General features: G+C 45.4%; 2 protein-coding genes and 2 long non-coding RNA genes across 10 annotated transcripts in view; 2 read left to right on the forward strand and 2 right to left on the reverse strand.

Annotated features, from left to right (window-relative positions):
- The window catches only part of LOC136405149 (zinc finger protein 343-like), an 87768-nt gene that overhangs the window by 53603 nt on the left and 10426 nt on the right, over positions 1 to 23739 (reverse strand). Inside the window, exons 1-5 of one of the 7 annotated variants that reach the window (XM_066384225.1) lie at positions 21165 to 21186; positions 19469 to 19712; positions 19230 to 19288; positions 17287 to 17413; positions 11927 to 14581 (exon numbers count right to left, since the gene is read on the reverse strand). The exons of 1 other annotated variant lie outside the window; for it this stretch is intronic. In XM_066384225.1, the coding sequence (XP_066240322.1) occupies positions 13188 to 14581; positions 17287 to 17413; positions 19230 to 19288; positions 19469 to 19568 (1680 nt within the window). In that variant the 5' untranslated portion in view covers positions 19569 to 19712; positions 21165 to 21186 and the 3' untranslated portion in view covers positions 11927 to 13187. Of the gene's footprint in view, positions 1 to 11926; positions 14582 to 17286; positions 17414 to 19229; positions 19289 to 19468; positions 19713 to 19792; positions 19811 to 21076; positions 21187 to 23739 lie in introns of those variants that run through there. 5 more of the 7 variants (XM_066384221.1, XM_066384223.1, XM_066384224.1 and 2 more) reach the window with 5 other exon arrangements.
- LOC136405148 (zinc finger protein 343-like) overlaps positions 1 to 23739 on the reverse strand; it is a 140919-nt gene that overhangs the window by 52357 nt on the left and 64823 nt on the right. The window lies entirely within an intron of this gene.
- On the forward strand, positions 1849 to 4809 carry LOC136405176 (uncharacterized). The gene is made up of 3 exons (XR_010751476.1): positions 1849 to 1970; positions 2831 to 2975; positions 4578 to 4809. It is a non-coding gene; the product is annotated as an uncharacterized lncRNA (long non-coding RNA).
- LOC136406323 (uncharacterized) lies at positions 21726 to 23280 on the forward strand. Its single transcript, XR_010751661.1, has 2 exons — positions 21726 to 21790; positions 23054 to 23280. It is a non-coding gene; the product is annotated as an uncharacterized lncRNA (long non-coding RNA).

A 23739-nucleotide genomic window follows, 5' to 3' on the forward strand; every position in this document is an offset into this window, starting at 1 on the left:
CGAGGTGGGCCATACTAAGCCCCCCCAAAAAAGCAGAAAACACAGAACTCTATATTCACAATCAGTCCGGGGTTCCCACAACCATTCACACACTCATGACCCTAGTAGGTGTCCCCTTGCCAAAAGCAGGGGGGCTTTAGGGTCGGCTCTGCACCCCCACCCACCTCAGGGAATGCCTGTCTATTTAGCTGACTGACCTCGTGTGCCCAGAGCCCAAATAAACCTCGGAGATGCACATCTGTAGCCACCTCCCTATGTGAATTGTATGTCCCAGAATCATCCCAACTTCTCCCAAAAAATTATATGAGCCTGACCAGGCGGTGACGCAGTGCATACAGCAAAGGACTGGGACGCGGAGGACACTGATACAAATCACGGAGGTCGGCAGCTTGAGCGCGGACTCATCTGCTTGAAACCAAAGCTGCTGGCTTAAACAAGGGGTCACTTGGTCTGCTGTAGTCCCCCCCCTCCACCCCTACCCCTCTGGTCAAGGCACATATGAGAAAGCAGTCAATGAACAACTAAAGTGCAGTAACTAAATATTGATGCTTCTCTTCTCTCTTACTGTCTGTCCCTGTATACCTCCCGGTGACTCTCTGTCAGTATTAAAAAAAAAAAATAAATAAATGAGCCTGACCAGGCGGTGGCGCAATGGATAGAGCGTCGAACTGGGATGCAGAGGCCCCAGGTTCAAGACTCCAGCAAGGGGTTACTCAGTCTGCTGAAGGCCCGTGGTCAAGGCACGTATGAAAAAGCAATCAATGAACTTTCCGTTCTATCTACTGCACACCAGCCTTCAATGCACCCAGATCCAATCCACCAGCTCCCCAGCACCGCTCCTAACCTTACGAACTGCCTCTCCCGTCCCTCCTTCCAGCACGGTACTCACGCCCGCAGACCCCGCTCACCAGAACTACAATCAGAGGGTCACGTGGTCTCCCTGATCATTTGTGAATGATTTACAATTCCCAGAGTCCCTGGAGGCTCCGCCTCTCACCGGCCGCAACAGAGAGAACTTAAATCAAGAATTTAATATACCTGAACATTGTATACTCTAGTGACAGCCGACCCGTTTTTGAAACTTTCGAACTTTTCATTTACTGATTTTAGAGAGTGACAGTGGAACTCAGACAGACAGAAAGAGAGAGAAACATGGATAACTTTTCCCACTTATTTTTACATTCCTTGGATGATTCTTGTATGTAACCTGACTGGGGATGAAAACTACAATCTTTTTGTACATTCCACAATGCTAACCAACTGAACAGAGGGGCCAGGTCTACCCATCTCTTTTCTTAGGATACTCAAGTATAAAACCTACAATATTTCCGGAAAGAAGTTGTTACCAGGGTTTCAAAGGTAAGACTACAATTCCCAGAAGTCTCTGCGGCAGTTGCTCGTGAGGTTTTCTTCCGGTCCATACGGTCCTCTCCGGGGTTCTATTCCAAGAAGGCATTTCCGGTTTCCGAGTCCCGCTTGTCTCGCGCGGAAGCTGCGAAACTGTTCTGGTATTTTGCATGTTTTTCACTTTCCCTGACCCAGGGTAACTCACTGCTTTTAAGCTGACTAGCACACACGCCTACTTCTTTTTTTTTTTTTTTTTTTTCACACGCCTCCTTCTTTGCGCGCCTTCTAAGTGTGGCTCCATGCTACTGCCCCGCCCCTGTGGGCAGCCCCACGTTTTTAGCAGGAAAATCATGGAAGAAATGCAAAGCTGTCACCCACTATGGATACTGTGCACTCGATTTCCTCTCTCCAAGTCAGCTGGTGGCAGAGAAATTCAGGACGGCTTCACAATAGTGATAGAGCTGCATGAAGTGTTTCCTGAGATGGACAGGGCAGCTCTCAGGAGGGTCTAAGCACAGAGGTGACTGGACCTGGCCCTTGCTCGCCGCTCCATCCTCATCTCTGTCTTCCCCGTTCCTCCAGTAGACAGTTCCACCCTCCTGGACCTCGCATTTTCTCTCGAGGTAAACTCCTCCCTGCCTCTCTCTCCAGCCTTCTCCCCATGTTTACTTAGTGGACTCATCCTCCCTGAGGTGTAGGCTCAGATTTCTTTACCTCCAGGAAGTCTCCTGTGGGCCTATTGTCTGACGTGAATTTCCTTGATCCCCAGAGAACATTTCGCAGAGCTCTTACCATTCTATTCTGTCCTAGTCCGTTCAGAGCTGTCAGTTATGAGACTGTGACCTTTCTGAAAAATGCACCATCTACTGCAATGGTAGTCAGCCTGGTCCCTAGCGCCCAGTAGGAGGTGGTAGCAGAGCAACCGAAGTATAAATAAAAATATAGATTTAAGTATAGTGTTGTTTTATAAAGATTTATGCTGTCAAACTTAGCAAAAATCCAACATAAAGTACTTAGTAAATAATTATTATTATATGCTTTAACTTGCTGTAACTCTGCTTCATAAATTTTATAAAGTAAACTTATTTCCCTACTTTATAAATCACCATTACTGTGGAGCCGGTGAGCAGTTAGAAAATTTTACTATTAACAGAGATACAAAAGTGGATGGTAGGTATAAAAAGGTTGACTACCCCTGATCTACTGTGTGACTGCGGCCTTATATATCTAAAATAAACCTTGAAAATGTTATTCTCAGAATTAATTATTGCCTAGATGGATGGTGGATGCATGGAAGATAACTTCATGGAAAAGACTCAAGGACTTCAGCCAATTGCCATCTTCTGTTGGGGTGATGGCTCTCTGTTCAGAGGCAGAGATAAGGTGGCAAGGTTGTAGCAGATGGTGCCTTTAACTGTTGTTCTTACAGAAAGTCGGACCATCTGTATTCCTCCCAACCCCACATCTCCATCTTCTGTTCCAGCTTTCCACTAAAGGCGAGCATAACATCAATCACTGGACTCTCTTCAATTATTACAACTCTTCCAGCTAAAATGAGAGTTTCTTCCAGCAACTGGTGCACACTTCTGACTAAATCAGGGCTCTTGCTGGGAGACAGTGTGGGTGCTGTGAGTAGCTGTGCTCTCCTGAATGTTTATTCCCGTGCTCCCTTTCTCTTACTCCTTTCTGGGCATTTCCATCTTGAAGCCACTACTATGTCCAGCCAGTATTTCTCGGGAATCTTCCACCTTTACACTCACCCATGTTTGCTGGGTCCAGCCACACCTCTCTCTGCTTCGTTCATCAATCCACTATCACTTGAATTTATTTTCAATTTACCTGTAGATTTCAGTGAGAGCCTAACTAAGGTTCTTCTCCTGGAAATCATTAATATATCAATATTCCTGAAAGTTGAATACAGGACTTTGCGTGTATATGTATCTGTGATTGTATCTGTAAAGACAAAGATATAATTTTATGAGTCTTAAAAAAATGTTTTATTATTGTGACAGAGACAGAATGAGGAACAGATAGAGACAGACAGGAAGCGAGAGATGAGAAGCATCAATTCTTCATTCCCACATGAGTTCTTTATTGATTGCTCTCTCATATGTGGGACTGTCCAATTGGGATATTTGGGCCCAGAAGTAGGAGGAATAGGAAAGGGTGTGGACAAAGTGCCAGGACTTTAGACTAAAAAACAACAGCTGGGGTATGACGAAGCTATCTTGGACAATTAGTAGGATGATATGTCTACACAGGAGTTGTGGGTTGGAAAGCTGAGGTGACTTGGCATTGCAGGTGCATTTATGGGTCTTTAAACCCATAAGTAGCTATGAGGTTCAAAGCAATGACTCATGATGGGAGAACAGGTCACAGCTAAATTATCTGCACTTCAAATACAGAAGTCTAAAAAGAGTGTACCAATAAAGGGTTCATGAAAAAGCAGGACATGAACAGACTGTTAAGGAACAGTGCTGTCTTGTGGGGATGAGAGGTATTTAGCAGAGACCTGAGTAGAGATTAGAGAGAAGAAAACCCAAGATATGGAGCCTGCACAGCAGCCAATGGGACTAATGATTCAGAAGCAGCAATCCAGGACTTGGTGACCAGGAAGTTTCTTCCCTCTGGAACCTTGATTACCCTGTCCAAAAATTGCCTCAGATTTCCCAACAAATATACTATATTTGGGACTTATTTATTTCTTAAGGTTTGGATTCATGCAGGAAACCTGGGCTGTGAATGTGAAGTCTTTTCCAGATGCATGTGTGAGTAAGGGAAATAGATTGAGCTCATTTATGAAAGAGTTTACAGTAAAAGAACAAAAACACACTAGGACAGTGTCTCCCAACCTTTTTTGTGCCATGACCCACCTTAACCTTTCTAAAATTTTTATGTCCCCCCCTATGTAACATACATAATTTTTAACATTAAAAAATTGATTTGTTCATTTAATAAACATAAATGATAGGTTCTAGGAAGAAATCACTATGAAATTGTTAACAAAACACAGTAAGTAAAATTTCAAAACATATAATGAAAAGCAGAAATTTAAATTCCAAATAATTTTAATACAGATTTTTCTATATTAATTTATTATTTTAATTTAGTGTGATCCTTGCGCTTGATGCTTGCTGCACAGAGATTTTATATTAGGTTCCAATTTGGTTAGCTTTAGTCTCAAGTCTCCACGTTGTGTTATATCCAGCCGATTTCTTTTTTTTAACCAGTAAATCATTTACAGCACTAAATCCACATTCAGCTAAAAATGAAGATGGAAACGGTAGCAATAGTTTTCTTGCACATTTGGTTGTATTTGGGTATTTGATTTCTGTTTCCTCACAAAGCCATGCCATCGCTCCTTTGATATTAAATAAAGCTTTAACTGACTTATCATTTTGCAATTCTGCGAGTTCTTCTTGATACTGCACATTTGATATATCAGACAAATCCACTAACATTGGCTGCATCATCCATGTTGGGAAATCAATTTGTTTTAAATCAGAAAATCTTTCTTTTCAATCAGCCGATAGAATATTCAAATGATTGACAATAACAAGTAAAGCGGTATCAGTTACTTCACATTTTTGGAGCCAATGAAACTGTTTAAAGTTTTTGTTGTTGCCTGACCTGTGGTGGCGCAGTGGATAAAGCGTCGGCCTGGAAATGCTGAGGTCGCCGGTTCGAAACCCTGGGCTTGCCTGGTCAAGGCACATATGGGAGTTGATGCTTTCAGCTCCTCCCCCCTTCTCTCTCTCTGTCTCTCTCTTCTCTCTCTCTCTCCTCTCTAAAAAAATAAAAAATTAAAAAAAAATTAAATTTAAAAAAAAAAAAAAGTTTTTGTTGTTAATATGTTTCTGACATAACTCAATATTGGTAATGAACCCAAATATCTTTGCTTTTGCATCAACAAGAGTTTTATTTGTTCCTTGAAGTTGCTTATTTAATATATTTAGTTTTTCAAAGATAGCAGCTAAATAACTCACAAATGCTTTACCATCTATTGTTAACAGATACTTCATTTCAGGTTTGTCACTTAAAAAATCACTAAGAGTATCAAACAGTTCCATAAATCTTTTCAAACAGTTTCCTTTAGATAGCCATCTTACTTCAGTATGAAGTAAAAGTCTCACATGGTCTTCATTTTGTTCTTCACAAAATAGCTTGAAAAGACGCTCACATTTGGCACTATAGTGCTTTAATAGCATTAACACACTTTATTACTATATGTAATACTTCATTCAGAACAGGCGAGATGTTTTTAGCTACCAAGTTTTCCCTATGAATAACACAATGCACAAGAATCATTTCTGGATTCGCATCTTTCATCAATTTTAAGCAGCCATTTTTCTTGCCCATCATATTGGGAGCACCATCTGCAGCACAAGATGTTATATTTTTCATTGGTATATCATTGACATCTAAGTAGTTTTTTAGCTTATTATATATATCTTTGGAGGTAGTGGTGCTTTCTAATCTTTTACAGAACAACATTTCTTCAGCAAAATGTCCTTTATCAATATATCTTACGTAAGTTATCAATACTGCCTCACTGTCTCTCAAAGTTGATTCATCCATTTGCAAGGAGAATTTTCTTGTTTTCAGCTTTTCAATAAGTTGTTTTTCAATATCCTCACTCATTTTGTCTATTCTTCTGCTAACAGTATTGTCACTGAGTGGCATAGCTTTTACACCTTTGTCATCTTTTTCAAGAACCGTTTTAAGAAATGCTGATATTGACGGTTTTATTAAATTCTCTCCTATAGTGTGATTTTCTCCAGTTTTAGCGATGAATAAAGAAATTTGATAACTAGCCTCAAGAACACGATTATTAGTTGAAGTATGAACAGTAAATAGAGACTTTAATGTTGTTCTTTTTTCAAAATTTTTCTTTAAAGTTTTAAAGTAACTCAAATCTGAATTAATATGAGCACTATGTTTCGCCTTCAAATGCGCCTCAAGACGACCTCGTTTCATTGATTCGTTGGTCAAGCATTGCTGGCATAAAAGACAAAAAGGAATCCGCTCATCGCGAACAGCGGGTATGAACCCAAATTTTAAATATTCCTCCGAATATTGATGAGTTTTTTTCTTGCTTGCACCACTCATTTTACTATGGGCTATAAGAAATAAAAATAAGATCAATTAAAAACTAATATTAAAATATGTGTTAAAATATATTCAATGTGACATAGAGTAAACATACTAAAAATTCATATTTATTTAAATGTATATAACACATTTACTACACTACCACCGCAAATCAAAAGGTATCTATATTTTTTCCACTTGACAAAATTTTCTGGAAAGTTATGCTTCTAAAATTAAAATTGTCGTGCATGCACTATTATAGCCCCAATAATATTTATAAAATATTAGTGCTTTCTAGCTCCGATGCAAGAAGTACTTAATAAAGAGTTTAATATTGATAAAAATAAAATCAAATACTTACCAATTATATCTATACAATATATATGTATATTTATTAAATCAACGAGCTTTTACAACAGTTTTGACTGTCACTTATTTCAAATTAATACCAACTGAATGATGTGAAAACTACAGAAGTTGAGATGGGCCAATTAGGTGAGAATAACTGCGTTGTTTAGTGAGTTTTTAAAACGTCCTGGGTTCCCCGTGGCAGACGGCACGCTCCGCGGTGAACCCAGGACAAAGTTTACTTGACGACACCAATCACCCAGTTGATATTTTGGTCTCGTCAAACGAAATTATACTTAATTATTTACCGCAATTATTTAAGAATTGCATTTTTTGTTAAATTTGGCACCGATATCTAGCATTGCATTTAAATGGCCCAGGGCGAAAGAGTTAAAGTCATGTCGAGTCCATTTTCAAATTGCCCCCCTTAACTATCGAATTGCCCCCCTGTGGGGCGTGGGCCCCACGTTGGGAAACACTGGGCTATAGGGTCCTAGTTTCCTGCCCTGGCCCACATGCAAGCCAACCTACATGCTGAGGTCAACAAGCTGCTACCTCAACCCTTTCCAACAACTAAGACACACTTTTCACTCCAACCCAGAGACCAGGTGTACAAGAGGACCCGAGGAAAAACACCACTCCAACTAGTTTGGACAGGACCCCACACAGTCATCCTGAGTACTCCCACAGCTGTTAAAATAGAAGGAGATACCCCCTGGACTCACCTCTTATATCAAACCCTACATTAGCAAACCTCCTAAATCCTATCTGTCCACCCCTACAGGACCTCTAACTCTCAGACTCTCCTCTATTCCGGAGGAATGAGCCCGCTTCTGTGCCGAGTCGGCTTAGCTCTCTACACTCTCCTGTCATTCTCTTGCTCCCAATCCTGTGGCCAATGGCATGTCTGGAGATTCTTCATAAATGAAACTGTTGGGCTTTCATATTCACCACAACCTCCACACACAGTTGGAACTGCAGATTGTTCCCGTGCAGGGTGTCAATCTTCCATAATAGTCCCAATTCTATTACAAAATCTCCAATCCCTACAAAAATCTACCCCCTCAAATCCTACCTTATGTTTTCCTCATACACAAAGCAAACTTCACTGCTCTGCCAGGAAATCTGGACCCTGGGGGGCATGCCCTGGGGGACCCAAAGAGGCCGTAACCACTAGCTGCGAATTCTCACCCCTTCCCCTCTACAGACTATTTCAATTTCACTATAAATGACCCCTGGGACCCATTTTGGGAGAGAGGCATAACAGCTTCTACCGATCCTCATCATCGCAGAACCCCTCTGGATTACTGTCTTTAAACCGACAATGGGTAAGGAAAAAATCCCCTTCAAAACTCCTTAAGGAGCTAACTAATTCTATCCTTACCCATGAGGATAAACTTAAAACACAAGCATCTAGGCCCTGGCCGGTTGGCTCAGCGGTAGAGCGTCGGCCTGGCGTGCGGGGGACCCGGGTTCTATTCCCGGCCAGGGCACATAGGAGAAGCGCCCATTTGCTTCTCCACCCCCCCCTCCTTCCTCTCTGTCTCTCTCTTCCCCTCCGGCAGCCAAGGCTCCATTGAAGCAGGGATGGCCTGGGCGCTGGGGATGGCTCCTTGGCCTCTGCCCCAGGTGCTGGAGTGGCTCTGGTCACGGCAGAGCGACGCCCCGGAGGGGCAGAGCATCGCCCCCTGGTGGGCAGAGCGTAGCCCCTGGTGGGCGTGCCGGGTGGATCCCGGTCGGGCGCATGCGGGAGTCTGTCTGACTGTCTCTCCCCGTTTCCAGCTTCAGAGGGATACAAAACAAACAAACAAACAAACAAACCCCACAAGCATCTAACCCCTACTCCCGACCCTTCTTGTGGCTAGGACTCATCAAGCAGGGCATCCAAGTTCTCAACCTGACTTCTGTATACACTTCTCACTGCTTTCTCTGCGCCTTTCTAAACAAGCCTCCCATCACAGCGGTTCCTTTACCCTACCCACTCAACGCCATCAAAATTCAAGGCCCTTTCCCTCTCTCTGGAGTTCCTCTCTTCCTAGAAGACCCCACTTCAACCTTGAGTGTCTGCTACAATAATCGTCTTTTAATAATACTATCTCAATCAAAACTTCTCTACCAAAGCCCTAATGGAACTCACTTCTGGTGTAATAGAACTATTCTAAAAACTGTGAACACCTTTTCCCCTCTCCCTGTGTCCCGGTAATAACTGCACCACAATTAACATATTATGGAGAGGAAGAATTCTCAGCCCAGCTGAGGAAAGACAAGAATAAGTGGGCTGCCTTCCTCCCGGTCCTTCTTGGCCTTACCCTTGCCACCTCTATAGCGACTCTAGGGATAGCCGGGGTTGGCTTAGGCCATAGTATATGGACTACTAAAGGCAGACCTGGAACAGGCCCTTGGTAATTCAGCCACCTCTCTAGCCTCCCTCCAGAGACAGCTGACCTCTCCAGCTCAGGTTGCCCTACAAAACCGGAGAGCTTTAGATCTACTGACAGCCGAGAAGGGCGGGACTTGCTTCCTTTTACAGGAACAGTGTTGCTACTACATTAACGAGTCTGGCCTGGTCGAGGAGAGTATCAACACTCTCTGAAAACTTCAAGAACGAATCCACAGTGGCAGGGCCGGTACTGACCCCTACTCCGAACAATGGTGGGAGAACCCCTTGTTCTCCATGCTAACACCAATTATAGAACCAATCCTAATTCTGTGCCTAATTTTAATGCTTGCCCCCTTCTTTATCAAGTTCCTGCAGGCCCAAGAGACATCTCCAGAATCACCTACAATCAAATGCTTTTACAACCCCTACTCCAACTACCCCGGGGGGGGGTTCACGAAGGACGCCCCCCAATAGGGATAACAGCAGGAAGTAGCTCCAGATGATGGCTGGTCCGAGACCAACCTCCTTCCTGAACCCTACACCCTTTCCTTCCCCCACCTCTTCCTTTTATTCATACCGCAGAGTTGGGAAATGATAGATACATGAGTTTACCAGACTTTCAACTCTCCTTTGACTGTTCCGCTTGTCTATCTGACCCCACCGTTGCTTACTTCTTATCGCCCCTGAAGCAGCACAGTTCCAGGAAGCTGGTCGACTGCCCCAGGAGAAGCGTCCCAGGAAGCCGAAATCGTAGGACCGCAGAAGGGAGCACACCAGAACTGCTGACTCAACGCACGCTTGCTCAACGCTCTCCACTACACTATGAAATTTTGCCTCAGTCTGTTTCAGTGCCCTTCTCCCCCGAGAAGTGCCCAACAGAGTTTCTTTCTTCCTTTCAATAAAAGCCTGTTACTCCAGTCTTTTCAGACTCCCATGGATTCCAACAAAGGCTCCCTAAAATCCTGAACTTAAACATACCAGTAACAAACAGTAATGTCCTGATGGGGATGACAGGTACTCAGCAGACACTTGAGTAGATTGGGAGAAAGAAAACCCAGGAGACGGAGCCTTCACAGCAGCCAATCGTAGTAATTCTTTAGGAGAAGTATCAATCCAGGTCTTCGTCACCTGGGAAGCCCCTCCCCTCTGGAACCTCAATCACCCTCTTCATGCAAAAGCTCAGATTCCCCAACAAATCTACTAGATTTATTTGGGACTTATTTATTTCTCAGGGGTTGGATTCACGCAGGAAACCTGGGCTGTGAATGTGAACTCTTTCCCAGATGCATGTGTGACTAAGGGGCACACTGAGCTCATGAAAGACTTTCCTGGAACAGAAGGACAAGAAAACATGAAGATGAACTGTGTATGAAAACTGTAGAGCTGGTGGCCCTGGACACGGCCATGCAGATGCAGCTTCACATTGGATTCAGGCAGAAGGTAAAGGAACAGTGGAGACAGGAAATGGTGGGCCATTCTGTTTATCAGTCTCAGTGGAGAAGAGCAAACAGGCAGGGGAGACCCCTTCCCTCTCACTCAAGGCTCCCAAACCCAGACTCATTCTCAGGCTTTTTGGGAGTCCTGGGCCCCCACAAAACTCAGCAGGGCTCCCAGCCACCTCACCATTCCCTCTTTCCCTATGCACTGTCCAGCAAAAACAGTCTGGGGGAAAAAAAACATTCTCTAGCAAACAATAGGAAACAATTGCCCCTCCCAAGGAGGAAGGCAATCCAGTTTGCAATCTACTTCCCTGAGGGCAGCACCTGCATCCTTCCCTACACTATACACACAGGGCGCTGCCCCAACACAAAGCAGCAACCTAAAAACATTTGTTTACCTGACACAAATATAAAAGTGGTCATTCTTAGGTTACTTCAATGAAACCTTTTATTTCCTTATTCTAATTACAAAAGGTGAAAAAATAAAGACATGTCTATTGAGTAGCTAGTGCCATCCTGTCTCACACAGAGCAGGAGGGAGGGTTCAAGGCTTCTGAAAGCCCCACAAAGGTGACTGACAACTGAGGTAGCGATTCCTGGGATCAAGTATGTCCTCTTGGAAGGTAGAGGAGAAACAACAGGATAAAGCTCCACCCACAAACCCTGCCCACTTCTCTCTTCTCCCTGAGTGTCCCCTGGTGCCCTATGAGGTGTGACTGATTGCTAAAGCCTCTCACAGAGTCCCTCCCAGGCCATGAAAAGTTTCTCCAAATGTAGTGTAGTAGCGCAGCCCAGTCAGAACTACCAATATCCAGAGTCACAGTGAAAAAACCTACTCCAGGCACAAACTGATTGCAAGGGGAAGAGGGAAAGGCCTGGGGGGACAGGCAATGACGACCTCCGGAACCCTGATTCTCACAGCTTTTACTGAGCAGAGGACAAGACTTCTTTACAAGAACAAAGGCAACAGGATTACAGGGGAGGAAGGTCAGGTAATAAGGGGAAAGAATGAATGAATAAGGGACTTTGTGCTGAGTGAAGATAGGGCGAGTATGGGTCACAACATACTTTTTGTTTTCCTGATTAACAAGTAAAAGGAAAGGGGAAATCTAGAATCTACTTTTCTTTCTTTTTAATTAATTTTAATTGGGTGACATTGATAAATCAGAGTACATATGTTCAGAGAAAACACCCGCAGGTTATTCTGACATTTGATTATGTTGCATACCCCTCACCCAAAGTCAAACTGTCTTCTGTCCCCTTCTCTTTGATTTTCTTTGTGCCCCTCCCTTCCCCTCACCCCCTCACTCTCTACAGCCTCCTCAGGAGCATCTCTGTGCCTGCACAAAGATCACTCACTCACAGACTGTCTTGGTGTTGCAGCCATAACACACTCACTCAGGGCTGTTAACTAGTTTCCCAATCAGGTCATACAGAATTCAAAGTTAGATGGGCGGTTGCCTACAATGCAGCCGTTCTATGATGCATCCTGAGGTGAGATTTTTTCTACTTTGTGCCTATTCAACTCACACACATAGAGTGTGTACGCTGACATTTGTGTGAGGTGGTATATGGTCACAGCTGTGACTTTACTCCTTATACACTTACGGTGTCCCATAGTAGAGTCCTTGGAGAGACAATGGGTGGAGAATTGAGTGGTTTATTGGTGACTGAGGGCTGGAATGGGCAGAGGAAGAAGCTGACCTGCAATGTGTTCACAGCTGAGATCTCATGGGCACTCCTGACCCAGGATGACCCTCTGAACCCAAAAGAGACAAGGGGTGAGGTTCTGTCTCCTCGTCTCAATCAGTCATGGGCCAGAAGGGACCCTGTGTGAGGAGGCCATTTCCTGTGGCTGAGAGCAGGTCCCATAGAAGAATTCATCACCCCGCCCATCAGCAGCAGTTATCAGCAGCTGCAGGGGTGTGGGTCCTGATAAGGTGATCTGGGCAGAGCTCCCCAGGATCCCCACTGAAGGATCTTCCCACAGCATGAGAACAAAGACGCATGATCACAGGATCCCTGTCCACACCCCCTGCAGACACACGGCCCCTCCCTGAGTATGCCCTCATGGGCCTGCCTGTTGGCCACTGGCTGTTCGGTCAATGTTGACTTATTGCTAACGCCTCACCCACAGTCCCTGCACACACGCTTCCTGCCTAAGTGAATCCTCCTTGTGCAATGGGGGCCGATGTACGGCTAGAGCTACCTGCATGCTGCATGCATGCGACTCCTCTGGTGAATGTGTCCTTGGTGCCTGATGACAGGCAACACATCTCTGCTGGTCACTACTACACACACACACACACACACACACACACACACACACACACACACACGGTGTGGTGTCTCTGGTGTAAGATGAGGTCTCACTGATTGCTGAAGTCTTGACTATGATCCCTGCATACACAAACCTTACACACTCCTTGTGTCCTCAGGTGTCCGATGACATCTGACATGTAAATAAAGCTTCACCCACATTCCCTACAAATATCACACTAGTCCTTCAATATGTCCTCCACTGATTGAGCAGTGCTGCTTTCCAGTAAAACCTCACCTACACTCAGCACACATAAAAGTATTCAACCAGAGTGAATAATCAGGTGTCTCCTGAGGTGTGTCTTTTGACCAAATCCTTGTCCACATTCTGGGCACACAAAGGGCTTCTCCCCTGAGTGAGTCCTCTGGTGTGTCCTGAGGATTGTTTTCCGACCAAATCCTCGTCCACACTCTGGGCACACAAAGGGCTTCTCCCCCGAGTGAGTTCTCTGGTGTGTCCTGAGTTGTGAGTTATCACAAAATCCTCGTCCACACTCTGGGCATACGTAGGGCTTCTCTCCTGAGTGAGTCATCCGGTGTTTCCTGAGTTGTGGGTTAAGACAAAATCTTCGTCCACATTCGGGGCACACGTAGGGCTTCTCTCCTGAATGAGTCTTCTGGTGTGTCCTGAGGTGTGACTTAAGACAAAATCTTCGTCCACATTCTGGGCACACATAGGGCTTCTCTCCTGAGTGAGTTTTCAGGTGTCTCCTAAAGCATGAAGGATCGCGAAATTGTCGTCTGCACTCAGGGCACACATAGGGCTTCTCCCCTGAGTGAATCCTCTGGTGTATCTTGAGTGCTGATGTTTCAACGAACCCTCGTCCACACTCCGGGCACACAAAGGGCTTCTCCCCCGAGTGAGTTCTCTGGTGTGTTATCAGCCTTGATTTTTGACCAAATCCTCGTCCACACTCTGGGCACACAAAGGGCTTCTCCCCCGAGTGAGTTCTCTGGTGTGTTATCAGCCTTGATTTTCGACCAAATCCTCGTCCACACTCCGGGCACATGAAGAGCTTTTCCCCAGAGTGAGTCTCCTGCTGTACCGTGAGATTTGATTTATCACCAAATCCTTGAACACAGTGATAACACAGAAAAGGATTCTCCATTGGCGAGTGCATTTCAGGGTGTACGAGGAGGTGTGACTTCAGTGTGAAGCCTCGCCCACACTGCCTGCAAACGCAGGACTTTTTCCCTGAGAGGGTCACCCTGTCTGCCATTACGTTCGGTTCCAGGCTGCTGTCTTGTTCGAGCTCATGACATCTCAAAGCTCCAGATCTTGGGGTTTCTAATTCCTTCCTCCCCTTGTCTGTCTGCACTGGGCTTACTCTTTTTGCTGAGCTGGGCTCTATTTCTAGCACCGCATGACCTTCTCTGGAAGGTCCTCCGGGCAGGCTGTGGAATGTGCCTGAGGTTTCCCCCTCCTCTGTCCTCACAAACAAAGGTCTGAAGCCATCTTCTCTGCCTTCACCTTCTGTGTTTTTCCTCCAGCAACTGTGAGAAAAAGACATCCGCTCCTGATGCCACAGGCCCGAATCCCCTGGATAGAAGTCACACATGTCTGTGCACATGGGAAGCACCTGCTGGCTGGGCAGTGGCTCCCTGGAGAAATCCAGAAGACTGGAGGAGCGATGGTTTGTTTCTAACTTTGATTCTGCTGGAGAAAGAGAGTTTGGTCAGAGAAGCCCCAATATAGCTGCAGGGAGTCCCCCCTTCTCTAAGGAAAACGAGGGCCCTCCTGCCACACTTGTTATTAATCGTCGGAGTATTAATCATTGTGATGTTGTCACTTGTTTCCACTAATGATTTCTTTGGGTTCTGTTTCTAAACAGTCCCTTTTCTATGGCAATCCAGTGGAACCATCCCAGAAAGATCTTCTACATGTCACTCAGACTAGGCCCCTTCCAGGTCAGCAATCTGCCCTGTAAATAGCTTCAATACCACCATCTGGTTCTTTCTAGTAAGTCAGCCAAGCCATGACACTCCCACTGATGCCCTATTTATTACACTTCTGTTGTATTTGGGGGTGACAGTTTCTATGACCAATGTGGAAATCACTTTAATGACTTTACTCATTAAACAAACAAACAAACAAACAACCTGAACACATAAAAAGTTACTTGATCAGGAGGGCTTCCAAACACAAGAAACAGTACATTACACAGTAGTTGAATAGAGTATATAACAACTGAATCTGAGTTTCAGCTTCCCCATCTGCAGACAAATACTTAGAAGAAATAATTTCTAAGTACTAAGCTCTCTACTAGGTACTGTGACTCCCGCCACGGACAAGAAAGACGCGGTTCATTGTGTCAGGATTTTGGAACCATGCGCCCAGATTAATCTCATCACACTGACATCACACTTGCCCACAGAGACTGGTGAAAAGTTATTGCCACTTTGCAACACATTTGTAAAAGCCACAATGGTTTCCTCATTGCTGCTTTCCCCTTCTTGTTTAAGAATACCAGACCCAGCCTGACCCAGCGCGGGCACAGGGTAGTCAGACGGGAATGTTGAAAACTCAGTTTTGAAACCTCGAGATTGCCAGCTTGAGCACGGGCTCCTCTGTTCGGAACCGGGCTCGCTGGCATGAGCCCAAAGAGGCTGGACTAAGGAAGAAGTCACTCGCTCCACTGTATCCCCAGCCCTGGGTCAAGGCATCTATGACAAAAAAAATTAATGAACAACTAAGGTGCAGCAAAGAAGAATTGATGCTTCTCATCTCTCTCTCTCTTCATGTCTGTCTGTACTTACCTGTCCCTCTCTCAGTCTCTTTCTGTCTCTGTCACCCACACAAAAAGATACCAGACCCAAAGAGAGGCTGGTTCTTTTGCCCAGGATTCCAGAACCGAAAGAGCTGAACAACCGGCAACAGAAGACATGAGCATTGGGCCCTGGCCTGGGAGCGTCGGCCGAGCATGTAGGCGTCCCGGGTTTGAACGCTGGTCAGGGCAACAGGAGAAGCAACCTTCTGCATCTCTACTTCTCACCATCTCCCTTCTCTCCCTCAATCTCTCTCTTCTCCTCCTCCAGCCATGACTCAGTTGAAGGAAGTGGGACCCAGATGCTGAGGATGGCTCCATGACCTCGCGGGAAGTGCTAAAAATAGCTCTGTTGCCAAGCAACAAAGCAATGGCCCCAGAGGGGCAGAGCATCACCTGGTTCAGGCCTTGTGGGTTAATCCCAGTTGGGGCTTAAAGGGGAGTCTTTCTCACTAACTCACTGCTTCTCACTTAAAAAAAAAACATTTAAAACTTTTTTTATATTTCCATTACATGTAAATATTTTTAAAGATTGGATGACATAATATTGTGAATTTCACCCATTCATGTCTACATTTATTAAAACGTAGTTACTAGCACATTTTTAATCATTCCTGTGGCTCACACTGTATTTGCACAGCACAGCACTGACCTAGAACAAAGGGTGAGAGAAATAGAGCTCGAGACCTATTTCATCCTCTCCTCTCTGTCTGTATAGTTGACAGACTCAGGACAGATTTTAAATTGTTAACAAGACGGAAACAAGTCAAAAGAAAAATCGTTTATGACACATAAAACTGATATAAAATTCAAACTTTGGTGTCCAAAGAAAAAATCTTCCTAGGACACAATCATACCTATTCATCCACGTACCGTCCAGGCTACTTAGGATGACAGGGAGAGTTCAGAGCGATTAGACATCACATCACCCACAAAACACCTAAAATAGTTATTCTCTGGCCCTTTACCGAAAAAGTGGACAAGGGCTGACTCAGGGTAATGTTACAATCGAAAGTATTTATCAACCTAGGATTAAAGAATCAATGTATGTTTCTAAATAAGAGAAAAAACGTAGCGTATAGAACACAAATCTCTGATGGTTGCAGGTGTTACTCTCTCCTCTCCCACGTGCAAACTGCACTTCCAGTCCCACCGGCCTCCTTACAATTCCCTACCCCTGGGAGGGACATCCCTTCCTTAATGTCTTAGTGCCAACACGTCTCCACCTGAAATGCTATTTCCTTTCACACACAGAGTCTAACTCCATCAACACATTATGTCTTTGGTCACATGTTACTTTTTCATTGATTTCATATTCAGCCCACCACCATGTCACAATTGATATTCCTTCATCCTTTCTCATTGGATCATTACTTTTGACTAGGAACAATTATCACTGTCTAACGTACCATCCTATCCCTGCACGGAAGCTTCTTCTTTCTTATTTGTCTCAATACATCACGAAAAGTAAGCCCCCATGGGCAGGGGCTGCTATTCTCTCACTTCCGTGTGGCTCTAAGTGTCTAGAACATCTTCTGGCCCACGGTAGGTGGTCCATCCCGCTACCGCAGTAAGGAAGGACAGAACACAGCCTCACCCAGCGAGAGCAGGTTCCTGTAGTTCTCCAGCATCACTTCCTTGTACAGGCTCCTCTGCGCAGGGCTCAGCCTCCTCCATTCCTCCTCTGTGAAGACCACGGCCACATCCCTGAATGTGATCGGTACCTATTAACAAGCAATTCATTAATGAACAGCAAGTCACCATCAATTTTCCAAGTGCGATGAGTAACCCTCAGGTCTCATGAGCCTCAAGGGTCGGGAGCTACAAACTTTTTTTTTTTTAACAGAGACGGAGCAAGAGTCAGAAAGATAGATAGGGACAGACAGACAGAAACGAAGAGATGAGAAGCATCAATCATCAGGGTTTTGTTGCGGCACCTTCATTGTTCATTGATTACTTTCTCATATGTGCCTTGACCGTGGGCCTTCTGCAGACTAAGTAACCCCTTGCTCAAGCCAGGCACCTTGGGTCCAAGCTGGTGAGCTTTACTCACACCAGATGAGCCCGCGCTTAAGCTGGCGACCTCTGGGTCTGGAACCTGGGTCCTCCTCACCCCAGCCTGACATTCTATCCACTGAACCACCACCTGGTCAGGCGGGAGCTACAAACTTTATTCCAGTTTTTTTCCTAGTACACAGTTCTATGTACCAAATTCTAATGGCCATGACCATGGCTTTGTATTAAAATTCAAGGGACCCTGGCCAGTTAGCTCAGTGGTAGAGCGTCGGCCTGGCGTGCAGAAGTCCCGGGTTTGATTCCCGGCCAGGGCACAAAGGAGAAGCACCCATCTGCTTCTCCACCCCTCTCCCTCTCCTTCCTCTCTGTCTCTCTCTTCCCCTCCTGCAGCCGAGGCTCCACTGGAGCAAAGATGGCCCTGGCGCTGGGGATGGCTCTGTGGCCTCTGCCTCAGGCGCTAGAGTGGCTCTGGTCACGACATAGCGAAGCCCCCGATGGGCAGAGCATCGCCCCCTGGTGGGCAGAGCATCGCCCCCTGGTGGGCGTGCCGGGTGGATCCCGGTCAGGCGCATGCAGAAGTCTGTCTGACTGCCTCCCCGTTTCCAGCTTCAGAAAAATACAAATAAATAAATAAATAAATAAATAAATAAAATAAAATAAATAAAAAAACAACAGACCATAAAAATAAAATAAAAGACTTAGAAGTATGTACAAATCTCATCCAACCAGGGAAGCACACATAACCAGACCAGGAAGTTTCAGCCAGGGCTGCAAAATGGGCCTCCCACCATGCGCATTTACAAGTACAGTCCTTTACAGAGACCTGCAATCCAGCTATGTCTGAGCCCCTACCAGTTTTTATGGAAAGAGTTTGGCTGGAGGATATTCCATGAGGATCTTTGCTGCATAGACTCTAGGAAGAAAGATAGGTCACCGCATTCAGAATAATTAACTAGATCGGCAATCAAGTGATTAAGAACATCCTTCCCAGTTTAGGGGAAACTAGAGCAGGATCTCTTAACCCAGAGTCAATACCTCAGGCCTTCCTGCAAATATTCTTTTTTTGGTGACATTTATTGTCCACATTTAATTGAGTTCAAATTCACTATTTTTAAATACTATTGCTCCACTCTATCCCCTCCTTCTCTACTTTTCAAAAATTTCCATAGTAAAAAGGTAAAATGATGTTCGCTGCAGAAGACAGTATCTTAGCTAGTGTGATGTGAAGTGAATTAAATACATACTTAAAAATTTTAATAATCTCAGTTTTTAAAAATATCCATTATACTTTACACTTTGCAGGGCTCTACTAATCTTGGGTAGATTTTCCAACAAAGAAAATAAAACACATAAATGCCGGAGTCATTCTAAATTGGACAATATGGTGCCAGGCACAGGCATGAACCGTCTAATGTTGATTGCTTTTTTCCTTCTCCAGAAAATATAAAATATCCTGTTTGTCTATTCTCCGGAAAACGAGGCAGCATTTCAGAGAAAAGGGAAAAAAACGTTACCCCAACTCACCAGTGTTCTGGGCTTTCCCTCCTTTTCTTGGAGCGAGTCAGTGCAGTTGGAAGGCAGACCTAGGGGAAGAACAAAGCTCTGAGGGTGCAGGCCTCCCAGAATGCCCCAGGGAGCAGCTCCTCGGAGCCCAGGACAGAGGGAGCAGTCCCTTTACTCAGCTGGGGTCACTACAGTGCTCTCAGCTAAGCCCAGAGCCTTACTCCTCCTCCTCACCTCTCCAGACTCGCAACAACTCTCACCTTTAGCCTCATGATTTAGAGTCAGATTCTTCATGGTCTCCACGTCTTCCCTGTTCTCCTCCCGGTCCTGCTCTCCCAAGGCTGAACAATCAGGCAACATCACCGCCTAGGGGTTACACCAGTGTTTGCCCTGAAATGCTACCTCCAGGCCAGGTAGAGGTTAAGATCAATTTCTGCTTCTGAACCAGGTCACTTCTCCTTATCTTCCTTGTTAAAGTCCTCTGTGTTTCCACGAAGCCAGCACCTGCGGGTGGAGCAGCTGTTACATCCCAGGAGACAGACCACAGCAGACCCAAAGTATATTTTATAAGTTTTACTGCAAACCTGCGCAGGGACTGCAGGCAACCCACGCCTCCGAAGAGACTGGAGCACTGCAGCTCCGAGCTTCTAAAATGGCTCCTTTTTATAGGGTGGCTATCTAGGATGAGCAAGCATTATACAGAAGCTGATGTGGCTGTTAGCTATTTGCTAGGGAGGTCGCGCACAGTTACGGGGGGGGGGGGGTATTACTCAGTGGAGAATTTCAAACATAAACTTCTGATAAGGGTCTCTGACTCATCTGAACTCTTTGTTCTCAGGGTCACAGGGGCCCTTGTCAGCACTCCTTGTTCCTTCAATAGTTACACTCTCAGCAGCTCCCACATATCAGCACTCCCTGAATCTAACAGCAGCAATGTGACGTTTCCACACTCCTTACTGTACAGTCAGGCACTGCAGCTCCTGAGAGCTCCCACCCCAACCGCATCCCCACTCACTCACCGACTTGGGACATCCTCAGCCCCACACAAACAAGCCCCCAAACCCAGAATTCTATATTCACAATCAGTCCGAGGTTCCCACAAAATTCACACACGCATGACCCTTTTAAGCGTCCCCTTGCCAAAAGCAGGGTGGGGGGGCTATGTGGTCGCCTCTGCACCCCCACCCACCACAGGGAACGCCAGTCTATTTAGCTCTCACTGACCTCATGTGCTCAGAGCCCAAATTAACCTCGGAGGTGCAAGTCTGCAGCCACCTCCGTATGCATATTGTATGTCCCAGAATCACTCCAACTCCTTCAAAAAGTGATATGGGCCTGAGCAGGCGGTCACGCAGTGCATACAGCGAAGGAATGGGACGGGGAGGACACTGATACAAAACAATGAGGTCGCCAGCTTGAGCGCGGACTCATCTGCTTTGAGCAAAGCTCACCAGCTTGGACTCAAAGTTGCTAGCTGGAACAAGGGGTCACTATGTCTTATGTAGCCCACCGGTCAAGGCAGTTATAAGAAAGAAGTCGATGAACAACTAAAGTGCTGTAACAAAACATTGATGCTTCTCATCTCTCTCTTACTGTCTGTCTGTCCCTAACTACCCCTCCCGGTGACTGTCAGTATCCAAAAAAAAAAAAAAATGATATGTGAGTTCCTGCTCATCAGCCCCAGCGAGAGACGGAAAGACCCTAGAAGAGCCCCGCTACTCAGAACTCCAATGAAGATGAGTCTCTACCCACTTCCCCGTCCCTAAATACACGTCCCGGGCGGCGTCCTGGCTTCCAGATTGAAACCTCCCGCACTTCCCGTGCCATCTACTGCACACCAGCCTTCAATCCACGCGGGCCCAATCCACCAGCTCCCCAGCACCGCTCCTAACCTTACGCACTGCCCTCTCCATCCCTCCTTCCAGCACGATAGTCACCCCCACAGTCCGCGCTCACCAGAACTACAGGCAGAGGTCCACGTGATCTCCCGGATCATTTGTGAAAGAACTACAATTCCCAGAGTCCCTGGAGGCTCCGCCTCGCGGCGCAACAGAGAGAATTTAAACCAATTCTTTTTTTTTTTAAACCAATTCTTTAATACACCTGAACATTGTATATTCTAGTGACAGCCGACTCATTTTTCAAACATTTCATTTACTGCTTTTAGAGAGAGAGAGAGTGGGACTTAGAAAGACAGAGAGAGAGAGAGAGAGAGAGAGAAATATGTATAACTTGTCCCATTTATTTTTGCATTCATTGGATGATTCTTGTATGTAACCTGACTGGGGATAAAAACTGCAATCTTTTTGCATATTCCACGATGCTCTAACCAACTGAACAAACGGGCGAAGTCTACCCATCTCTTTTCTTAAGATACTCAAGTATAAAACATACAATATTTCCGGAAAGAAGTCTGTTACCAGGGTTTGAGACGGTAAGACTACAATTCCCAGAAGTCTATGCGGCAGTCACTCCTGAAGTTTGTCCGCTCCAGATGGTCCTCTTCCGGGTCCTATTCTGAGAAGGCATTTCAGGATTGCCGAGTCCCGTTTGTCTAGCACGCAGGGTGCGAAGCTGTTCTGGTATTTTGCATGTTTTTCCCTTCCCGTGACCCAGGGAAACTCACTGCTTTTAAGCTGAATAGCACACGCGCCTCCTTCTGTGCCCACCTTCTTAGTGTGGCTCCGTGCTACTGGCCCGACCCTGTGGGCAGCCCCACGTCACTAGCAGGAAAACCATGGAAGGAATGCAAAGAGGTCACCCCACTGTGGATGCTGTGCACTCCATTTCCTCTCTACTAGTCAGCTGGTGGCGGAGAAATGCAGGACGGCTTAACAACAGAGTACAGCACACGATGTGAAAACTGAAATGTGACATGGGAAAGCCAGGTTCCCCCAAATTATAATGAAGCTCCTCTCTCCTACCCCTCCTTCCACGTGATAGAGCTGCATGAAGTCTTTCCTGAGATGGACAGGGAAGCTCTAAGGAGGGTCTAAGAATGGAGGTGACTGGACCTGGCCCTTACCCACAATTTCATCCTCATCCCTGTCTCCCCCCTACTCTAGTAGACAGTTCACCCTGGTAGACCTCACATTTCCCCTGGAGGTAAATTGCTCTATACCTCTCTTTCCACCCTTCTTCCATGATAGATTAGTGGACTAATCCTCCCTGGGGTGTAGGCTCAGATTTCTGTGCCTCCAGAAAGTTTCCTCTGGGCCCATGGTCTGATAAGAATTTTTTTTTGATCACCAGAGAATATTGCCCAGAGAATTAACATTCTATTCAATCCTAGCCTGTTCAGATTTCTCATTTAGGTGACTGTGATCTTTCTGAGGATGGCACCATCTACTGTGTCATCGCTACCTTATATGTCCTGAATAAATCATGAAAATATCATTCTCAAAAGAGATAATGATTGGATTAATGGCTGGATGGATAGATGAAGGATCATTTCAGGAAAAGACTCAAAGACTTCAGCCTATTGCCCCTTTCTGTTGGGAGATAGAGCTCTGTTTAAGGGCAGGGCACAGATACGGTGGCAGGGTTGTATCAAATGGTGGCTTTAATGGTTGTTCTTACAGAAAACAACAGACCATCCCATTTTCTCCGAACCCCACATCTCCAAATTCTGTTCCTGCCTTTCAATGAAAACAATCAAGAACATCACTCACTGAGCTCTGTCCAATTATGACAACACTTGGACTCAAAACAAGGGTCTCCCAGTCAGCCCTGCCCCCTGCTAACATGCCTACTGGTCTTCCTGGGAGACAGCTGTGGGCATTGGCAGTAGTTGTACTCTCCTAAAATGTTTATTCCTGTGCTCCCTTCCTGTTACTTCTTTCTAGGTGTTTCCAGGTTGAAGTCACCAAAATGTTCAGCCAGTATTTCTCAGGAAGATTTCACCTTTACCAAGCTCCCAAGTTTCCTGGGTCTTCCTACACCTGTTTCTTCTTCATTCATCAATCTGCTATCACTTGAATTTATTTCCAGTTTACCTGTAGATTTAAGTGAGATCCTACCTAAGAATCTCCCACTGGAAATCATGAATAAATAAATACTCTTGAATGTTGAATATAGGATCATGTGTGTATATGCATGTGTGCATTATTCTGTAAGGACAATCAATAGTTTTTCTTTCTCTAAAAAATTTTTATTACTGTGACAGATACAGAGAGAGGGTCAGATAGGAACAGACAGAAAGGGAGAAATAAGAAGCATCAATTCTTCATTCCTGCACCTCAGGTGTTTATCAATTTCTTTCTCATATTTGGAACTGTCCAATTGGGCTCCATGGGCCCGGGGAGGGGGAGTAGGAAAGGGAGTGGCCAAAGCACCAGACCATGGACTAAGAAACAACAGCTGGGGTATGATGAAGCTGTCTTGGACAAAATAGTAGGATGATGTGTCTAAGCAGGACCTGTGGATTGGAGAGCTGAGGTGACTTGGCATTGTAGCTGTATTGATGTGTGTTTAAACCAATGAGTAGCTAACAGGCCCAAAGCAGTGATTCATAATGGGAGGACAGGTCTTA

This window comes from Saccopteryx leptura, chromosome 5 (genome assembly GCF_036850995.1).
Source record: "Saccopteryx leptura isolate mSacLep1 chromosome 5, mSacLep1_pri_phased_curated, whole genome shotgun sequence".
NCBI lineage: Eukaryota > Metazoa > Chordata > Mammalia > Chiroptera > Emballonuridae > Saccopteryx > Saccopteryx leptura.